Source organism: Glycine soja, chromosome 20 (assembly GCF_004193775.1).
Source record: "Glycine soja cultivar W05 chromosome 20, ASM419377v2, whole genome shotgun sequence".
Taxonomy (NCBI): Eukaryota; Viridiplantae; Streptophyta; class Magnoliopsida; order Fabales; family Fabaceae; genus Glycine; species Glycine soja.
In genome coordinates this window covers 50,426,647-50,443,639 of record NC_041021.1, presented here as the reverse complement: position 1 = coordinate 50,443,639, position 16,993 = coordinate 50,426,647, and the positions used below count along the sequence as shown (strand labels likewise).

At 32.8% G+C, this 16,993-nt stretch overlaps 3 protein-coding genes across 8 annotated transcripts; 2 read left to right on the top strand and 1 right to left on the bottom strand.

Moving 5' to 3' along the window:
- The first annotated feature begins 1,757 nt into the window (after positions 1-1,757).
- Positions 1,758-3,605, top strand: LOC114402854. 2 transcript variants are annotated; one of them, XM_028365539.1, is made up of 3 exons: positions 1,758-1,993; positions 2,211-2,391; positions 2,770-3,605. In XM_028365539.1, the coding sequence occupies exons 2-3, from the start codon at positions 2,300-2,302 to the stop codon at positions 3,380-3,382; spliced, it is 705 nt and encodes a 234-aa protein (XP_028221340.1). In that variant the 5' UTR covers positions 1,758-1,993; positions 2,211-2,299; the 3' UTR covers positions 3,383-3,605. The 2 variants fall into 2 exon arrangements, with proteins under 2 accessions (XP_028221340.1, XP_028221339.1); XM_028365538.1 differs by having other exon boundaries at positions 1,758-2,391.
- Positions 3,606-5,206: 1,601 nt separating this feature from the next.
- On the top strand, positions 5,207-8,005 carry LOC114402689 (nitrilase-like protein 2). Its single transcript, XM_028365340.1, has 9 exons — positions 5,207-5,363; positions 5,433-5,569; positions 5,639-5,767; positions 5,868-5,926; positions 6,140-6,252; positions 6,333-6,425; positions 6,691-6,793; positions 7,364-7,446; positions 7,736-8,005. Exons 1-9 carry the CDS (start codon positions 5,313-5,315, stop codon positions 7,775-7,777), a joined length of 810 nt encoding a protein of 269 aa, XP_028221141.1. The 5' UTR covers positions 5,207-5,312; the 3' UTR covers positions 7,778-8,005.
- A 2,020-nt stretch (positions 8,006-10,025) lies between these two features.
- LOC114401501 (golgin subfamily B member 1-like) lies at positions 10,026-14,394 on the bottom strand. Of its 5 annotated transcripts, none has more exons than XM_028364016.1 (5): positions 14,087-14,394; positions 13,178-13,599; positions 11,092-13,075; positions 10,728-10,934; positions 10,026-10,554 (listed from the first exon to the last, which is right to left on the bottom strand). In XM_028364016.1, exons 2-5 carry the CDS (start codon positions 13,528-13,530, stop codon positions 10,231-10,233), a joined length of 2,868 nt encoding a protein of 955 aa, XP_028219817.1. In that variant the 5' UTR covers positions 13,531-13,599; positions 14,087-14,394; the 3' UTR covers positions 10,026-10,230. The 5 variants fall into 5 exon arrangements, with proteins under 5 accessions (XP_028219817.1, XP_028219816.1, XP_028219818.1 ...); XM_028364015.1 differs by having other exon boundaries at positions 13,178-13,596; XM_028364017.1 differs by having other exon boundaries at positions 14,237-14,394.
- Positions 14,395-16,993: the final 2,599 nt, after the last annotated feature.

Below are 16,993 nucleotides of genomic sequence, written 5' to 3'. Positions count from 1 at the left end.
TAATAAAATTCAGAAGTATATTAATCGGTGATGGACATGATTACAATTCTCTTCCCTTGGGCAATATGTTTTGGAATTGAAGATCTCACATCACATGACCTTAGAAACATTTACCAGAGGAAATAACTTTCACAACATATCCTCAACGGATGCATTAGGTATAGCCCATGAGTCCTTTTGCACGAATTAAAAAACACACATATATTACAAATTTGAGAACAAAAACATTGTCATATGAAGCGCATGAAGCCTGATGAACTGTACGTACTCCTCGGTTCACAAAAACAGGAAGGCTTTCTACATGTTCTAGCTAGATCTGTTGGGGTAAATTAAACCAGATAAAGTTGTTTAAGCTTCAATTTGAGGTAATAATGAAGGTGATCATGAGGTCAATTATACTTGGTCCTTCGCTTCTATATCAGAAGTTTGTCCATGTTGCATACGCTTAAGCCACTTTATTTATTGCAGAATGTTGGAGACTTAATTATATTACCACTAAGGGCTAAGGAAGAGATTCAGGTTTCTTATTGTCTTCATTTGGAAGATGAGCCAAGAGGCAAATCTGTAGGAGGGATTTAAGCGACCAATAAATTCAGACACAGTTATCAGTTGTGATGGGTTACGTTGGGTTTTTTTTTGGATAAATAATGATAGAAAGGGACTTATGGGGGGTAGCTTATCAATATGTTGGGAATGCTGCTATATATGAGGATTTAGAATATTTGGCAATTGGCATGTTCGTCATACTTTGTATCCTTTTCCAATCGCAACACTTCTTGTGCTGTGTTGGGCTTATTAATATTATATGTTTATTTGCCTATAAAAAAAACTATATATATATATATATATATATATATATATATATATAAACTAGCTAGACTGGATGCAAATCTTGCTATAACTGAACTGAATCTTGCTAAATTTGCTCTAGTCTACTATGTATTTTATGATGTCAGTATATAATTATTCATCTTTAACTAGTAATTGTAAATTCAAAATGATATGTTATATTTTACTTTAGTAAAGCAACTAAATTCAGTATTCTCCAGCATACAGTTTAGGTAAATAAGCTGTAAGGCCCCCAATAGGGAAATAAAACCACCATAGCCCATAGGATACGATAATATATAGCAATTTAGGTATCACTTACGTGTTTCCCGTAAAGAGGTTAACCTGAGACTCTGGTAGATTTGGTTTGTACTTTCTTCTGGTTGTGTTTGCATACAGATACTCTCTGGCGCTTCTCGCCAGATATCGGCCATTTTGCATATTGAGCAAAGTATTTGCACTACCTTGAAATTTGCTTTGGCCCTGAGTTATATATTAACTAATATACCCAAAACACAAAAACAGCTCTATATAGACAGATAGTAAAATTTATACAGACCAAGATAAATTACTTTAACCAACATACATATAATATATATCTTTCCCCTAGCCATCTATGTCCCAATTCACTTTCTGCAAATCTCAACTTTTCCCAATTTTAGTTGGATTTGTGGCATAAGAATAGATGTGATGAGTGCAATTGTAGTTTAGGACAAGCAAGTATACGAGGATGCCCTGTTTTGGAGTTAATAAGGAGGCTTCCACTTGCCACCAAAACTTTAGTGTATGAATAACAACACAGGCAAACACAAATAAAATTAGCGAAAATAACCCTCCCTTAATTGCACTATTAGACGTTAGCAATAGTTAAATGAAGTCAACAAACACATAACCAACCCAAACGAAAGAGACCTATAAAAACAAAGAAAGAAAAAAACAACACCAACACAACACTACCAAGAGACCATTCTACAACCTCGTTTCTTCTCAGTCAGTTCCTCTCTTCCCCATGCTTCTCTTACTTTCTCTCTCTTCAACTTCTCTTTCTTTTCAAACACTGAAGTCGTGTTTCTCGTTTCGCCATACCCATTTCCTTGAAACCCAAACCCTACCCGTATCTCCCTCGCCACTTCTATGACCCTTTCTCTTCCTCTGAAGCTTCGAGGTTTGGCTGACTCTGCGGTTTATTTCGTTCAAAACTCACCAAGAATTTCATCTTTTGGTCCCTTTTCTTCTTCTTTTTTCCTGCTGATAAATTGAGCATCTTTTGCGTACCCACATGCAGATTTTGTGGTTGTGAATCTCTGATTTTGTTTTTCTGTGTCCTGGGGTATTGCACCTGTTGATTTTATGAAGTTTTCTTTTGTGCATCTTATGTTCAGCGTTCCTGTGAGAACTGGGGTTGCGGGATTTTAGGTTTTTAGAGAGATTAGTTTGAGATACACTTTCAAAGTTGCGATCTTCGTGTTGAATGATGTCTCAGCAGCAAAACCTATCTTCCGTTTCACAATCTCTGCTACAACAAACAATTTCTGGAGCTAATGTTAAACCCTTCTCAATAAGGTATTAATGTGCTTGAAAAAGCTACCATAAACATACCTATGCATTTCAATTTATGAATGAAGTTTTTATTTTTTTTTTTCCCCTTTAATATTATGCCATTATTGCATGTTCTATTTTGATTGATATCTTGAAATGCATTATCTTGAGCTTGTAAGGTGTGAAGCACGTGTTGATTGTAGGTTACTTACAATCTTTCCTACGCAACTTTAGCTTATAATTATATTCTCTGTTCAACAACTATTTTTGTTATTTGCTTTTGCATTATGCATTTTCTTTTGTGAATTTTATATATAAAAAATTTGTTTAGATTTTGGAAGGACTGTTTGTAGGCTTGAGTTGTTTATCTTGATTACTGATAGATTACAAGTCATGTTGCAGACAGTGTGTTCTTGCTTCTCGTCACACAAATATCCTTCAAAGCTGGCCATTTCATGAGAAGCACTTGCAACTGTGTCTTAACCAAGGTCTCAAGGAGGTGTTGCCGCCATTTGGACGCCAAGCTTCACCTGCTGAATCAGTCCAAGGTTGTTCCAACTTGATGCAATCACTAGATGATAATGTTAAAGAAGCTGATTTTTGCAAAGCTGAAGTGCCACATCTCTATGATGACCACCCTCAAAATATTAAAAATGAGTGCGACTACAAAGTCACCAAGCAACCTTCATCACATGAAGAGGGAAATCAGCACAAGTGCAGCATTTCAAGTACAAGTAATGTTCATAAGAGCAGTCCACCATTGCCACCATCCAAGGCAGTGAAAGATAAACGCAGAAGGTGTAGAGGGAGACGCAAGAAACGCTCCATTGTGGATATTTTAGCCATGGCGCGGCACAGTACTTTAGAGGAGATCCATGGGATGAACAAGTTTTATTATGCTGCAACTGTGATTGAAGGATGTCAGCAAACGGGAGCTTATGAAAATATTTCCAAGTCTGAGCTAGCGGGTGAGGATTCATGTAGAAACGCTGGAAGTGAAGATCTCGTGGTGTAGCAAAGGGGCCATTCCTCTTAAGTTCAAGCTCAATGGATGTAATGTAAATAAGAATTGCGGAACATAAAATGATTCCGTTCAATTTTATTCTATGTTTGTTATTATTCATTCTAGTCTTAAAATGTCAGATAGAAGCATAATACATATATCCCCCTCTGTGTATCCTTGCATGCTTCTATTCCATCCATCAATATTCATATTATGCTTAATTTAGGAGAGAAAATTCGTACCTTGCTACTCAACTCCAAATTCTCTCTTTTGATTGTTAATCTAGTTATATATGTGGGAAACTAGAACATATTTTGCATCATCTAAAAAATAAAAGTAACACCAAATATAGCTGCTAGACTAATTAGTACAAAATCAGAACTGCAATTAAATTGTACGCAAATGAATAACACATAATTCACCCCCCCCAAAAAATGAATAACACACTAGAAACTTTGGTTGGTCGGCCAATTTAGATAAGCTAAGTAGTGTTTGATTTAAGTCCGTTATTATTTTTCTTCTCCTTAATTAAAAGTAAAAGCTCTTTAATTAGCTTTTATAGAAGTTAAGTTATATATATATAACTTTTAAAAAATCATTAATATTAATATTAATGTTAAAAAATCATATAATTTTTAAAAAATTACATAATTTCTTAAATGATCCGGTGATATTAAAATTTGACCGTTTATATTTTAGGTATTTTTTGTGATGAAATTCAATAAATTGTCATATTTTATATCTTATGTTAGATATGACATGATTTACTTTTAAGTATTTTTCGTGATGAGATTCAATAAATAAAAAAATTCATTTGATGAGTTCTTGTGTTATTCTGTAATAAGTTTCTAATTTCTTTTGTTATGTTGAGCTTATAAGTTTTTTTTATGAATTTTATTAAATTTTGATTTGTGAATTTTTTTTACTTATTAAATAATTATATTTATTATATTAATTTAAAAGTATAATATCGTCATCATTAGTCATACGAATAATATTCTGTGTTAAGAAAATAATTATTTTATATATACATGTATAATAAAAAACAATATACCCACAATGCATGAATGAGCCTAACGGTATAGTCTGAGTAGTTTGCACAAGGTTTCTAACTTTTTTTTAACTATTATACACAATAAAAAGAACTATATAATTTATTTTATTAAAAAAAATAAGAAGTGAATTTTGTTGAAAAAAAAAGAGAAGAAAAGTTCATAGTATATCCCACTCGGCCCACAGCTCACAAAAAGTTAGATTATACTAGAAAGCTATATAAATTGGCCCAATTCAACTAAAAAATAAGGTAGCTAATTGGGATATAGTCTCTGAGTTGGCAATGGTATCTATATATAATTTGACAAATTTAGTGCCTAATAGCAGTAGTGAAGGTTGAATATCTAGAATTTCATCTAAACTATTCAAAATTTTCACCACTATGCAATTGACAAATAATAAGTATGTTGAGTATTTTGTTCCATGGATATTTTTAAATTGAGTAAAATTTAAAAAAAATACATTTAAATTATGAAATATGCATGACCATTTTGAATAAATAAATATATTTAAGAAGAATAGAATAAATTCTAAAAAAAAATAATGTAAGAACACAAATAATTAAAATTAAAAAAATGTTATACTTATTATATAATTAATTCAAACGGTCGTCAAAACGTTTTAATTATTATTTTTTATAGTGGATAGAAATCTTATTTGGAGAGAGAGAAAATGTTATTCACGATGGATTATGATAGGAAGAAGAAAAAAAAAGTGTTTATGTGGGACCAACCAAGGCATGGCGATGCGAAGTATGTATGGATAGATTTGTCTGAAATCCTCGGAGTCTATGTAAGATGATGTAAGTTGTAATGTTTTAGTGTGTGAGTGAATGTGAATGTTATTGGTCTCTGGAATTCCCAAATCATCAGAGTGAGTTTCAGCGAGCATGGCTTCCAACCTCGCTGCGAATATGGCCACTTGCTCTCATCTCCTCAAAGTAATATTCTTTTCTTTTCTTGTCTTCTAGTATTGTATATAATAATATGCATGCTCCCTTTTCAATTAGGAAGCAGCATCTGCTGGAGCCAAATTGCTTTGCTTTCCTGAGGCCTTCTCTTACGTGGGCACTATGGATGGGGACAGCGTTCTTGTTGCTGAACCATTGGATGGACCTATTATGAACCACTACTGCTCTTTGGCCAGGTTCTATTCTTTCTTTTTTTTGCCTTTTTTTTACTCTCCCCTTCTCTTACACAATACTATTCACTTCAGAGAATCCGACATTTGGTTGTCACTTGGAGGCTTCCAAGAGATTGGATCCGATCCTCAACACTTGTGTAATACTCATGTTATCGTAGATGACACCGGCAAAATTATAAGCTCTTATAGAAAGATACACCTGCAAGATCACTAACTATTTGGTATGCTCCTCCTGAATTGAGAAATTTTACTGCTTTTTCTTTATGCTGTTGATATTTTATTCATTTTCTGTTATTTGAAGGTTTGACGTAGATGTTCCTGGTGGAAGGGTATACAAAGAAAGTAGTTTTACAGAATCAGGTAGGATATTTACTCTCTATGCAGTATTAAGACTAGATGATGAACCTTTTGCCTTGCTTTAGTCCTCCCTCAGCGTAACTCTCTTTCTAGAAAATCTGAGGGAAAAGGGGAGGGGGAGTGTTTGAAAGAGAAGATAAGCACACTTGGATATGATATGCACCATGAAGGATGGTGCTTTCATGTGAATTTCTTCTGTTTTGGGGATCTTTTCAGGCAAGGATATTGTTGCAGTAGACAGTCCTATTGGACGTTTGGGCCTCAGTGTTTGCTATGATTTGAGATTTCCAGAGATGTACCAATTGCTACGTTTCCAACATGAAGCACAGGTAATAAGTGGAAATATTACTTTCCTGCTTAAAATGGGTTGTCTACAATCTAAATTTTTCTTGTGTTTTACAACATCCAGGTACTACTGGTGCCTGCAGCATTCACAACAGTAACTGGTGAAGCACATTGGGAGATTCTTCTTCGTGCCCGTGCAATTGAGACTCAATGCTATGTAAGAATTCATTTTTGCATCTAATAATACTGCCCTTCCCCTTCTTCTCCCATGCTTCCACCATCCCCGGCTGAATGTGCTTAAAGTATAATCATTGGATTCGCCAAGTATGACTTCTTGTGTATTCATGCTAATTAATTATAGTTTCCAGAATTATGGCTTTGTTTTTTTGTTTTTTGTTTTAATGTATTTGGGGATTAGAACAAGTTACTTAGATAACTATCTGAGGAAATGTGTTTCAAAAAGTTACTAAGATAATTATCAGGTCATTGCTGCTGCGCAAGCTGGCAAACATAACGATAAAAGAGAAAGCTATGGCAACACATTAATTATCGATCCATGGGGGACAATTGTAGGACGATTACCAGGTAAGAAACTTGATAGTTCCTCATGTTCATTGAGTTAATTCATTGAAATTGGAAGTCCACTAACCATAATTCATTCAATTTATTTCCTAGTTTTTGTTCTTTCTTATTGCTTTTGAAATCCAAGTTAAGAGACCTTTCACTACTAAATGGGAACTTCTGTAGTTTCCCAAATTATGGTATTTGGAATTTATGGATCTGATCGTATGTATGACAGTCAAAATAGTTTTCTTTCATGCCTGCAAAATATGAATGGATGTATGAGCTGTGGTTTCAAATTATTTACCCAAGGCATTGACGGAGTTAGTGTAATAGGAGAAGACATAATTTTGCTTGAATTTTCTTGGGTAGAAGATTTTTTTTAATGGTGCTTTCATTGTCCTTCTTGGAGGTTTCAGCTGTTATGAGTTTGTTATACATTAAAATTTCTGTTTTATACCATCATACAAATTTGTCTATTCTTCATGGTTCAGACAATGTATTGCTTGCTGTAGTTTTTATATTGCTATTTTTCTTTTGTTTTAAAACCAGGGTTTACTGAATTCCATGGTTGGTTTTATTTGTCTTTTTCAGATCGTTTGTCTACAGGCATTGTAGTAGCTGATATTGATTTATCATTTGTTGATTCAGTTAGAGAGAAAATGCCAATTGCTAAGGTAAGTTTGTAACATCTATTTATAGCCATGGCACTTATACATTCAATCAGGGATATGAATCAAGCAATGGTAACAATGCATTATTCAACACTTTTTATTATTGCATAAATTTCACATAAGTTTCACTAAAAAAATCTGTCTGCTTTTAGCGACACCTAAGTGAAATTCACATCATAATAAACAATGTGTTGGAAAAATATGTGGTTAACAATTCTCTTGTTTTTATTGGAGCAGTACAGCTTTTGTAAGTAGTATTTCCTTACTCATACATTTGTTTCTTTGGTTTCAGCAAAGAAAGCCAATTGACTTCTGGAAAGCTGCATCTCTATAGTTCTTATTTGGACCAGTCAAGAAGGGGGTAGCTTATTTAAATATGGAATTTCTATGTACCAAAAGTAAAATATGGGACTTCCATATTAGATTCCCTTTAGGATGGTATCTACAATTATGAATTTCAGTCTTCATGGTAATAAGTACTGTCTTATCTTCTACTCATTTGTGCATGCTCCATGTTATGTGTGCTGCAAGTTCCACAGAATCAAGTATCATTTTCCACAAATTGAGGTTAGATTCATTGCATCCAATTTTCTTTTTTGTGCATAGCGTATCGATGTTTAATCTTGATGAAGGGTATCATTCTAAACTAAAAATTTTACGCTTGGAAATTTGTAAAATTATAGGTTAAAAAAAATAAAAGGAGCAAAAATTAACTTAACAAGTGGTTTGCTTTTAGAATCCTAAATTGATAAGCACCCAAACACTAGGGGAAGCCTTCCTTAAAAGCTAGTTGTTAAAGGGGGGGAACCAAGCCACTTAAGTACTCCTCTGAGCATCCCATACTACTCAATGGGACTTAGGCATAATACCAAGTTCTTATCCTAGCACTGCCCTTGAAAGTTGATGCCTGAACGGTTGACAGCCTTTTTGGTTATTGATGTATGAGTTATGTGAGAAAAAGAATAAGTAGTTTGTTCAAAATGAAGCAGAGAATGAAGGGAAATTACTCAAGAAATTTAGTTGTTTTCCTTCTTTTTCCCTTGAGGAAAACTGGAAAAGGGAAGTCAACTGGGAAAACACTATGAACATACACGATTTTTTTTCTTCGTTTATCAATATACTATAATTCATATGGTTGACCTATAAAGTATCTTTTGGAAGAAATGGTAAGTATAAATGATATAATCCTGCATAAGTAAAAACTATTATGAAGAACAAAGTTGTTCCTATGAGTATTTAATGTAACTATGTTATAAATTATCTAAAAATTATTTTAAGTTTGCTTGAAAAATTGATAGCTTTTATTCCTTTTTTTATAAAGATGTTATTCAAAATAAAGTGCTTGTATGGATATGATTCATAATGATTTGTCTTTTACGCCAATAAAAAGTTATTGTCATTAAAAAATTATTATTGATATTTTTTATCAAAAATTATTAGTTCTTAATTTTATTACCTAAAGTCCTGAGATGCAAATAACAAAGTTTTATTAAATAATGATTTCCTTCGGCTGATTAACCCATTTGGATTATTTAAAACAAAATCAAAATGAGTTTCTTATAAAACAATTTACTAGCATGAGTTTGCTTTGATGATAAACCCGATCAAATTGAAAGTTTGATCATGTGACAGGCTCTGTAAGCATCATACTATGTGAAGTTACAATTAATGATTACTACATCAATCACTTTTTTTTCGTAATTGTTACTTTCTAACACATTATTTCTTTATATTTTATACGTTAACAAATATACATTGTGTATTTGTATAATTAGATTTATATTTAATATAAGAATTTTTGTCATTTTATTATGTTTATTTTCTAAAGTTTGATGTGATATTTTTTAATAATTTGAATAAGTGTATTTTTAATGTAATATTTATATTTGATCAGCATAGATATTTTCTTTAAAGAATTGTATATAAGATTTGTTTACTTGCAATTTTTTTATATATTCATATCTTTATAATATACTTTAAAAGAAATCACAAATTGCAAATTCATAAAGAAGTCACGTGATAACACATCACGTTGGACGACTTTAGTTCCACTAAGTAAGCAATTATGAATTAAGAATTATAAAATTGGTTTGTTATTTAAAATGAAAATAAAGAGTTAAACGAGAGAAAGATCACGAGTTCCAATGCTAACATGAATTGATAAAAAAAAAAAAAATAACAATCATGAATTGCAACTTCACATTATGAGCTAGTTTGTCTAAGTTTATTTTTAAAAATAAATAATTTTGTGATTTTCTAATGTTTCTCTAAATTATTTTTATTTAAAATAAGTTGTTTTTTGTTTTTTCTAAAAAAAACAAATCATATTTATTTTAAAACTATTTTTTTGACCTTAAATAAGCTCAGCCTACCCTGCTACGTTTACATGGTATGTCACCGATCAAACTTCGGATTTTAAAAAAAAAAAAATTAAAAAGACTCATGTCGGTAAAAACTTTTAAAAGGGACCCATTTAAAAAAATGTAATAGGGACCCAAATAGGTTTTAACTTCCAACGCCGGCTGGGAACCACGGAGGCAGGGACTGCTATTTCACAATTCCATAGGGACACGAACTCATCATTGATTCCCCGAGGAATGGGGGGAAATGTAATTTTGTATTCTTTAACTTCTTCGTCCGATCTTACACTTAAACATATATATATATGTAAAGAAAAACGCTGTGAAACAGATTATAAAAAGAAGAGCAACAATTAAAAAAAAAAAACTCATTCACAGATGTAGGTAAACTATGAACAATGAAATATGCCTAGGAGAAAACAAACTATCATAGTAATTTTGTACTGAAAAATTCATGCGCAGGACTCCCAAGGAGATCATCATAGGATCTTTTGGCAAGGGAGTCTTGCAATATGGATATTTGACCTTCCTTCTCGAGGTTGTTTTCTTCAAGTGTCTCTATCTTCTTCTTCAATACATTGACCTCTGCATTCAACAGCATATTCTGCTCACTGTATTGTTTCACTTGCTCCCACATATAGTCTCTCTCCTCTGTCACTTTGGGCAGTTTTCCCCTCATGATAGTCAATTCCCTGTTAGACTCTTGCAGATCATTTTGAAGGCAGTTTCTACTCTCATCTTTCTTCAACATCTGACATAATAATTTTTCAGGGGATTGATCAAAAGGCTCAAGTAATAGCAATTGAAAAAACTACCAAGCCATTTTTACCACAGGACAGCCAATAACAACATAGTACCACCATGTATAAACATCTATTAGATGAATTTAATTAATAATTTTCAATACTATGGAAACTTCCTGACCTGAAGTTCAAGGTCCTTCAACTTGTGGGTTACACTTGAAAGATTATCTAATGCATTTTGCACCTCAGATCTAAGTATGTCATTTCCTCTTACTGCTGAAGCAAGTTCAGCTTCCATCTGCTCAACTTGGAGCTCTTTAGAGTACAGCTTCTCTCTTAATAAACTTGTCACCAAACATTCTGCTTTAAGTTCAGTTCTTAAAATATCCTATACAAGTAACAACATGATCCATGAGAATTTCAATAAACAAACTATCTAAAACAGGTTTAAAATAAATAAGCAAATAGATAATAGTAGAATAGAGGATTTACAATATGCGCTCCCCTAAAACTACTATTGAAGAAAACATCCTGAAGAAACTCACCTCAGATGATTGATCATTCAGTGTAGCTAATTTACCAGCGTCGATACACTCTGATTGAAATTTACAAGTCAATGGATTTGACTTATCTTTCAACAAAGAAGACATCATCTGCAAACTCCTAGTTAAACCCTCGGTGCCACTTTTGAGTCCCTGAATTTTAGTTTCAGATTCAACAATAAATTGCCCATCTAAACCATTTCCAATCACTTCTCGATCCGGCTGAACATTTTGATGAAGACGGCTTCCTTTCCCTTTAACGAATTCCAGTAACTTTGAACACAAGTATGTGCTTTCATTTAGCATTGTTAGGCCTTGATTCTGAAGGCAGTATATGCGGGCACATAGTTCTTTATCTAGTCTATAAGTAGCAGCAACACTTTCTTTCCCGTCACCTTTTAACCGGTTTAAGAGTATTATATTCTCATGGCGAAGAGAATCTGCCTCAAACCTGCAAGACTCCAACTCCTTTCTCAAGGCTAGTTCTACTCCTGTTAATCTCATTTGCTCCATTCGCATTTTTTCAATGTGATTGTCAACACTCTCAATGGGATGGTTCCTACGAAGCTCCTCGCTAAACCCATCTTGTAATCCGGTTATTGACTTCTCTTGCTCACTGCAAGTTCTTAATAATCTGGTTAGGGACTTGTGTAACTCCTTGCACTCCTTCTCCTTCTCTTCAAAATTTCTAAGGATACAGTCCCTATTTTCTTCTGCTATCTTGTATTTCTCTTGTAGTTCCAAGAGATTTTGCTGCAAATCAATAATCTCATTTTTCATTATCTCTGTCTTATCGGTCAATCCCTTGAGTTGTTGGTCAGTAAATGCCATCACACTTTTGCTTTCCATTTCCCTCTCACTAAAAGAGGAGACTTCCCTTTGAAGTGATACATTCTGCTCTGCAAGCTCTCTAACTCGTTCACGAAGCCTTTGCTCTTCTAACTGGTACTTCTCAAGCTTAAATGACCAGTCACTTGACCTCCTGTCCAATTCCTTCTCCAATGCTGACTGCATCTCATTCTTTTCTTTTTCTAGTCTCTGAGTACGAAACTCCAGTTCTGTCTTTACACGTCTAAGTTCTTCCCTGGCAGAGACTCTTTCTGCAATTTGAGACCTTAGATGGGTTGAAACTTCCAGAGCCAAGCTTATTTTCTCCTCTAGTAGATGTCTGATTGTCTGAATCAGTGCTGACACATCATAACCACCATCAGGAAAAAAGCTATCTCGTTCCAGTTTCTTTGAGAGAAGAATAACCCTCTCCTCAGCCTCCTTCGATCTTCTCATTAGTTCTGCATCCGCATCCTCTTCAGCTTCATCACAGCTTAAACCCTCAAAATTGCCATCCATGCCATGATAGCCATTTGTCATTCTGTAGGGTTCATCCAACAAATCATTTTTTGGCTGAGCAGCATCAAAATCAGAGTCATAGTGTCCATTCACAGATCTAGAATAGATATCTTCAATGGTGATTGGATTATCCACATTAGCATTCTTTGAACATGGCTTAGCGAGATCACAAGACTGAGAAAGTCTCTCAATCACATTCTTTGCAAGACTCCTCGGAGACTCTGGTCCAAACCCATTTTCTGTCCAATCTCGGGATGAGAAACCAAGACGGGTAGCTTTAGCTTCTCTAAATGAATGAGTCCTTGGTTTATCTTTGACTCCGTGAGTTGGTGAATTTGGTGCTGTAAGCTGAACTTTTGGAGGAAGCTTCACACCATAATTCCCTTGTCTGCTATTATTTCTTTGTGAATTGTTCCTGGGTCTAATTTCCTCTGGATGCTGCTCTCCATCAATGTAACGATCCACAATCTTACTTGAAATGTTGCTGGAACAAGTGGAAGAGTTCCCTGAGGACTCATGATGAGATCTTGAAGAACTAGGAGACCCGGGTCTCTCGTATCTGTGCAAATTTTGGACAGAAGGCACTGCAACTTGTGTTGGCTTGTCTCGCTTTTGTTTCTCATAGTTAGGAGCCTGAGAACTGAAATATACACACAGAAAGTTCAACCAAAATAAATGTGTAAAATATAACTAAATGAATTATACAAACATGGAACGAATTTCAGTTCAGTCAATGACTCACCGAGATGAACGCTCAACTTGTTGATATGGATCACTGACAATGCTACTTGAAGGAGACCTGGTTGAATCTCTGAACTGGTAAGCAGATGATGACAATGACCTGCTCCTTCTAAGATCCGGACCAGCAGAAGAACTCTGGTTATCAGAAACATGCTTTCGAGATTTTGAGAAGAAGCCCTTGGGGCTCTGGAAATAATCCTCAGACTTGGTTTTACCGTAAGCCTGATTATTATTCATTCCAATGTCTGAAAAACTATCCCAGGCCGCTTGCTTATTTGTTGATTTTGGTGGAGCTGCATCGTTGTTACTTCCACTGCTAGATGCAGAAGATTTGAAAAAGAAGAATTTCTTCATGTGTTACCACAAGCTCATCAAATGAGTCAGCTTTCGGAGAATTCAAGGGCCAGGGCTGATGACAACCTACTACAGAAAAGAAAAAAATAAAAACAGGCAAAACAAAATTATACAAACCAGTGTTGCAAAACCCACCACCAATTGAAAAAAGAAAATAAAACAGAAGAGAGAAAGAAGATCACACTAAGGAGTAGCAGAAACACGAGAGACCAAAGAGAAGCATCGATTATTTGATTTCAGCAACGTTCAGTTTTTTTCAAAATAAAAATTAAACAAAGAATATCAAAACATAGAGAACAGATACGAACAGAGACATTAATTAAATATATTGGAAAGAATCCATCCAAGTCCAACCAAGCTCATGCAGTGAACGAAAGACCACAATATCCCCAAGACCCACCCCCACCCCTATCAGTTACATCTAAAACTCTGTTTCTTGGACGATGATGGCTTTGATTTTGATTAATTCCATCAGCTAAACAATTACAGCATGAGAAAGAAAAGGAATTATCGCAGACCTAGACCCTAAAAGCAATCAAAGAAAGTTGTACAGAACCTGAAATTGAGGGGACAGGGTTACGCTTTTCTTGAGGCGAGTGTGAGGGGAAGAAAAAGAGAGAATTCAGCTTTTGGGATTCTGATTGTCCTTTTTCAACTTTCACCGTAAACAAACGGAACAAAAAGAAAATGAGAGAGAATGGCTCACCGGGTTTCAAACGGTCAAAAAAGTTTCCACTCGTACGACTGCGCTGTCTCTAGCAGAAGAAGAGTTTGAAGAGGAAGAGCAATTATGGTAAATAGTTCAAAAAATGGGGGGAATTAATGATTTTACCTTAAAGGGAGGGATTTAATGAGAGCCAGGGAAGGATAAAAGGGTCATCCAATTAATTTCAAAAGCGTGGTGCCGCGCGGAATATGCGTTGCAGGAGCGGCTGCAGCCTACCACTATCGTTCCAACTGGGGCCCCACACCATATAATAACGGTTTCATTTTTGTAAACATATTTTATGCTATATTAGAAATTCTTTTTTATTTTAAACTAAATATTTAAAGTCAACAAAAATTGATTTAGTTGATAAGAAAGAGAATTTAATTTTTACTAACAATCAGAGAACTTGGTCAATAATATGTAAATACTTCGGTATATAAACATGTTTTCTGATACAATTATTCTGTTAATAAGAATTTAATGGGTATTTAATGTAATAAGTTTTTTTAAGTTCATATTTCTATACATTATTAATGTAAAGATTTTTATACCGTTGACTCATTTATTTTTATGTGTCAGTTAACTCATTTAAAATTACCTCATATTTTTTTATAGTAATTATTATAAAAAAAATCATACAGGTAACTCTCGAAAGGAAAATTAACCAAGTGAAAAGAAAATTTGCAGAAACAAAGGTGACTGCCACATCTTTGTTTGTTTAGTTGTGGGCATTATGCACCAGCTGCAAGACGAATGATTTTTCACTCCAATTACTATTAAAGATAACAAAAGGTACCAAATTGAAAAGGTAAGGCCACGCATAATGATGTGTCATAAAAGAGAAACACCCCCGGTGAAAGAATGGATGCCATATCATGCTTAAATTAGGGTTTTAATTTGCTAATTGACCAAAAAAAAATACTTTAATAAAAAAATGTTTTATAGTAATTATACAATGTAATCTAATTACAAATTATTATATTTTTTAAAGATAAATATTAATTATTAGTTTGTTAATTTTTGCAAAAGGAAAAGATTTGAATTCATAATTTTTTTTAAACCATCAAATTAATCTTATAATTTTTATTATAATTTTTTTAAATAAACCTTGATGAGTGACTTCACAACAATGCAAGAGATCCCAACTAAGTTCACGCTCCTATATAATTGATCTCAATACCCTCACCAATAAAATATATTCATTAATCCAGAAAAATAAGAGAAGCATAAAAGGCGATAATATCTGCAAGCCTACATGATGTGACCAACTAAAAAATTCATATTCTTTCTTCAATCAATACAATTATACACTTGTTTTTGAGAGACCAAGGAACCAAATTGTAATTGGAAAAGGCTTGAACCCCCAGGATTGAATCACATTCAAGTCATAATATTTTTCAACCTTTTGAAGTCATCAGCTCTATTGCAAAAATAATACCCATTATCTCAACAAACAATAAGTTCTAAATAACCATAGGAAGATTGAAACAACCAATAGCAAAGTCTGTAAAGTTTTGAATGATTCCACCAAAACCGGTTAAACCTTGACTACTAATATATATATATATATATATATACACACATGTTTATTGACTTTTACGATCATTATTTTAAAAGAAAAATATTAATTTACAATTTAATTATAAATTAATATTATATCTATTAATTTGCTTAGAAATTTTAAATTGTTTAAACTTACGGTATAGTGTAAATGTACCAAAAACATTATGCAATGTAAAAATAAAAATATTATTATTTAATTATAAATTATCATATATGATAAAAAAATTATTTTTAAAAATGATATATATATATATATATATATATATATATATAAAGAGCTTTTACATTGCTAATGTATAATCATTATTTTTTAGAAAAAAGTTATAATGTAGTTATCAATTTATTATATATTATAAACAATCATTTGCCTTGTATAGTGAAAAAGATTCATTAAAAAATCTTATTTCATTTACTTAAATAACATTGTCTGGGCATGATTGGCGGAGCACTAGGATGGGAGAAAAAAGAGGATAATTATCTTTCAGACAAGGAGTGCACAAGCACAACTAAACTACTAGGCAATAGAGGCATCAATCCAAGTTTGGGGTTTTTACTTGTTAGATTTGACTAAATCCGTCAAACAATCCACTCAAAATTTTATGAATTAGATTGGGTCATTTGTATTTTTTTTTTTTTTAATAATTTTGATCTAAATCTATCCAATTATAAATGAGTTGAGTCATGTTGAGTTAATAAGATTTAAAAAAAATTAAATTGTGACATATTTAACTAATAAAATTAATGATCTTAATATTAATATAATATTAAATAAAATATTGTATTAATATAAAAAATATAAATAAAATCAAGATAAAAATAAAAATAAAAACTTAAAAAAATATAATGATTTAATTTAATAAATTATATGAGCTAAAAATTAATGTGTTTTGCATTTAATAGTTAATTCATATATAATAATAAATTTAATTATATGATATGAATTAAATAAATTCAAAAAATAAAATCTTTTATTCAATCCATTTATGACCGAGTCTTAATTGAATTAAATTGAGTTTAACTCAAATACTTTAAAAAATTCCGTGAGATAATTTGGATCACATTGAATCCTAGATCTAGACCCCTGAAGACTCCTAATAATATTGCGGGATTACTTCTTACTTTACTTAGAGTGTGTTTTACAAAATTATCTTATTTTTTTATAAGGAATAAATCATCTTAATCAAACATTAA

What these genes read in the sequence shown, in the direction of transcription:
- LOC114402689 (XM_028365340.1), top strand. Translation starts at nt 5,313, where the DNA reads ATGGCTTCCAACCTCGCTGCGAATATGGCCACTTGCTCTCATCTCCTC. An exon ending in CTTGCTCTCATCTCCTCAAA is followed by an intron (nt 5,364 to 5,432) that starts GTAATATTCTTT and finishes CTTTTCAATTAG; the next exon opens with GAAGCAGCATCTGCTGGAGC. An exon ending in CACTACTGCTCTTTGGCCAG is followed by an intron (nt 5,570 to 5,638) that starts GTTCTATTCTTT and finishes TATTCACTTCAG; the next exon opens with AGAATCCGACATTTGGTTGT.
- LOC114401501 (XM_028364016.1), bottom strand. Translation starts at nt 13,530, where the DNA reads ATGAAGAAATTCTTCTTTTTCAAATCTTCTGCATCTAGCAGTGGAAGT. An exon ending in CAAGTTGAGCGTTCATCTCG is followed by an intron (nt 13,076 to 13,177) that starts GTGAGTCATTGA and finishes TGTATATTTCAG; the next exon opens with TTCTCAGGCTCCTAACTATG. An exon ending in TGAATGATCAATCATCTGAG is followed by an intron (nt 10,935 to 11,091) that starts GTGAGTTTCTTC and finishes TTACTTGTATAG; the next exon opens with GATATTTTAAGAACTGAACT.
- LOC114402854 (XM_028365539.1), top strand. Translation starts at nt 2,300, where the DNA reads ATGATGTCTCAGCAGCAAAACCTATCTTCCGTTTCACAATCTCTGCTA. An exon ending in GTTAAACCCTTCTCAATAAG is followed by an intron (nt 2,392 to 2,769) that starts GTATTAATGTGC and finishes GTCATGTTGCAG; the next exon opens with ACAGTGTGTTCTTGCTTCTC.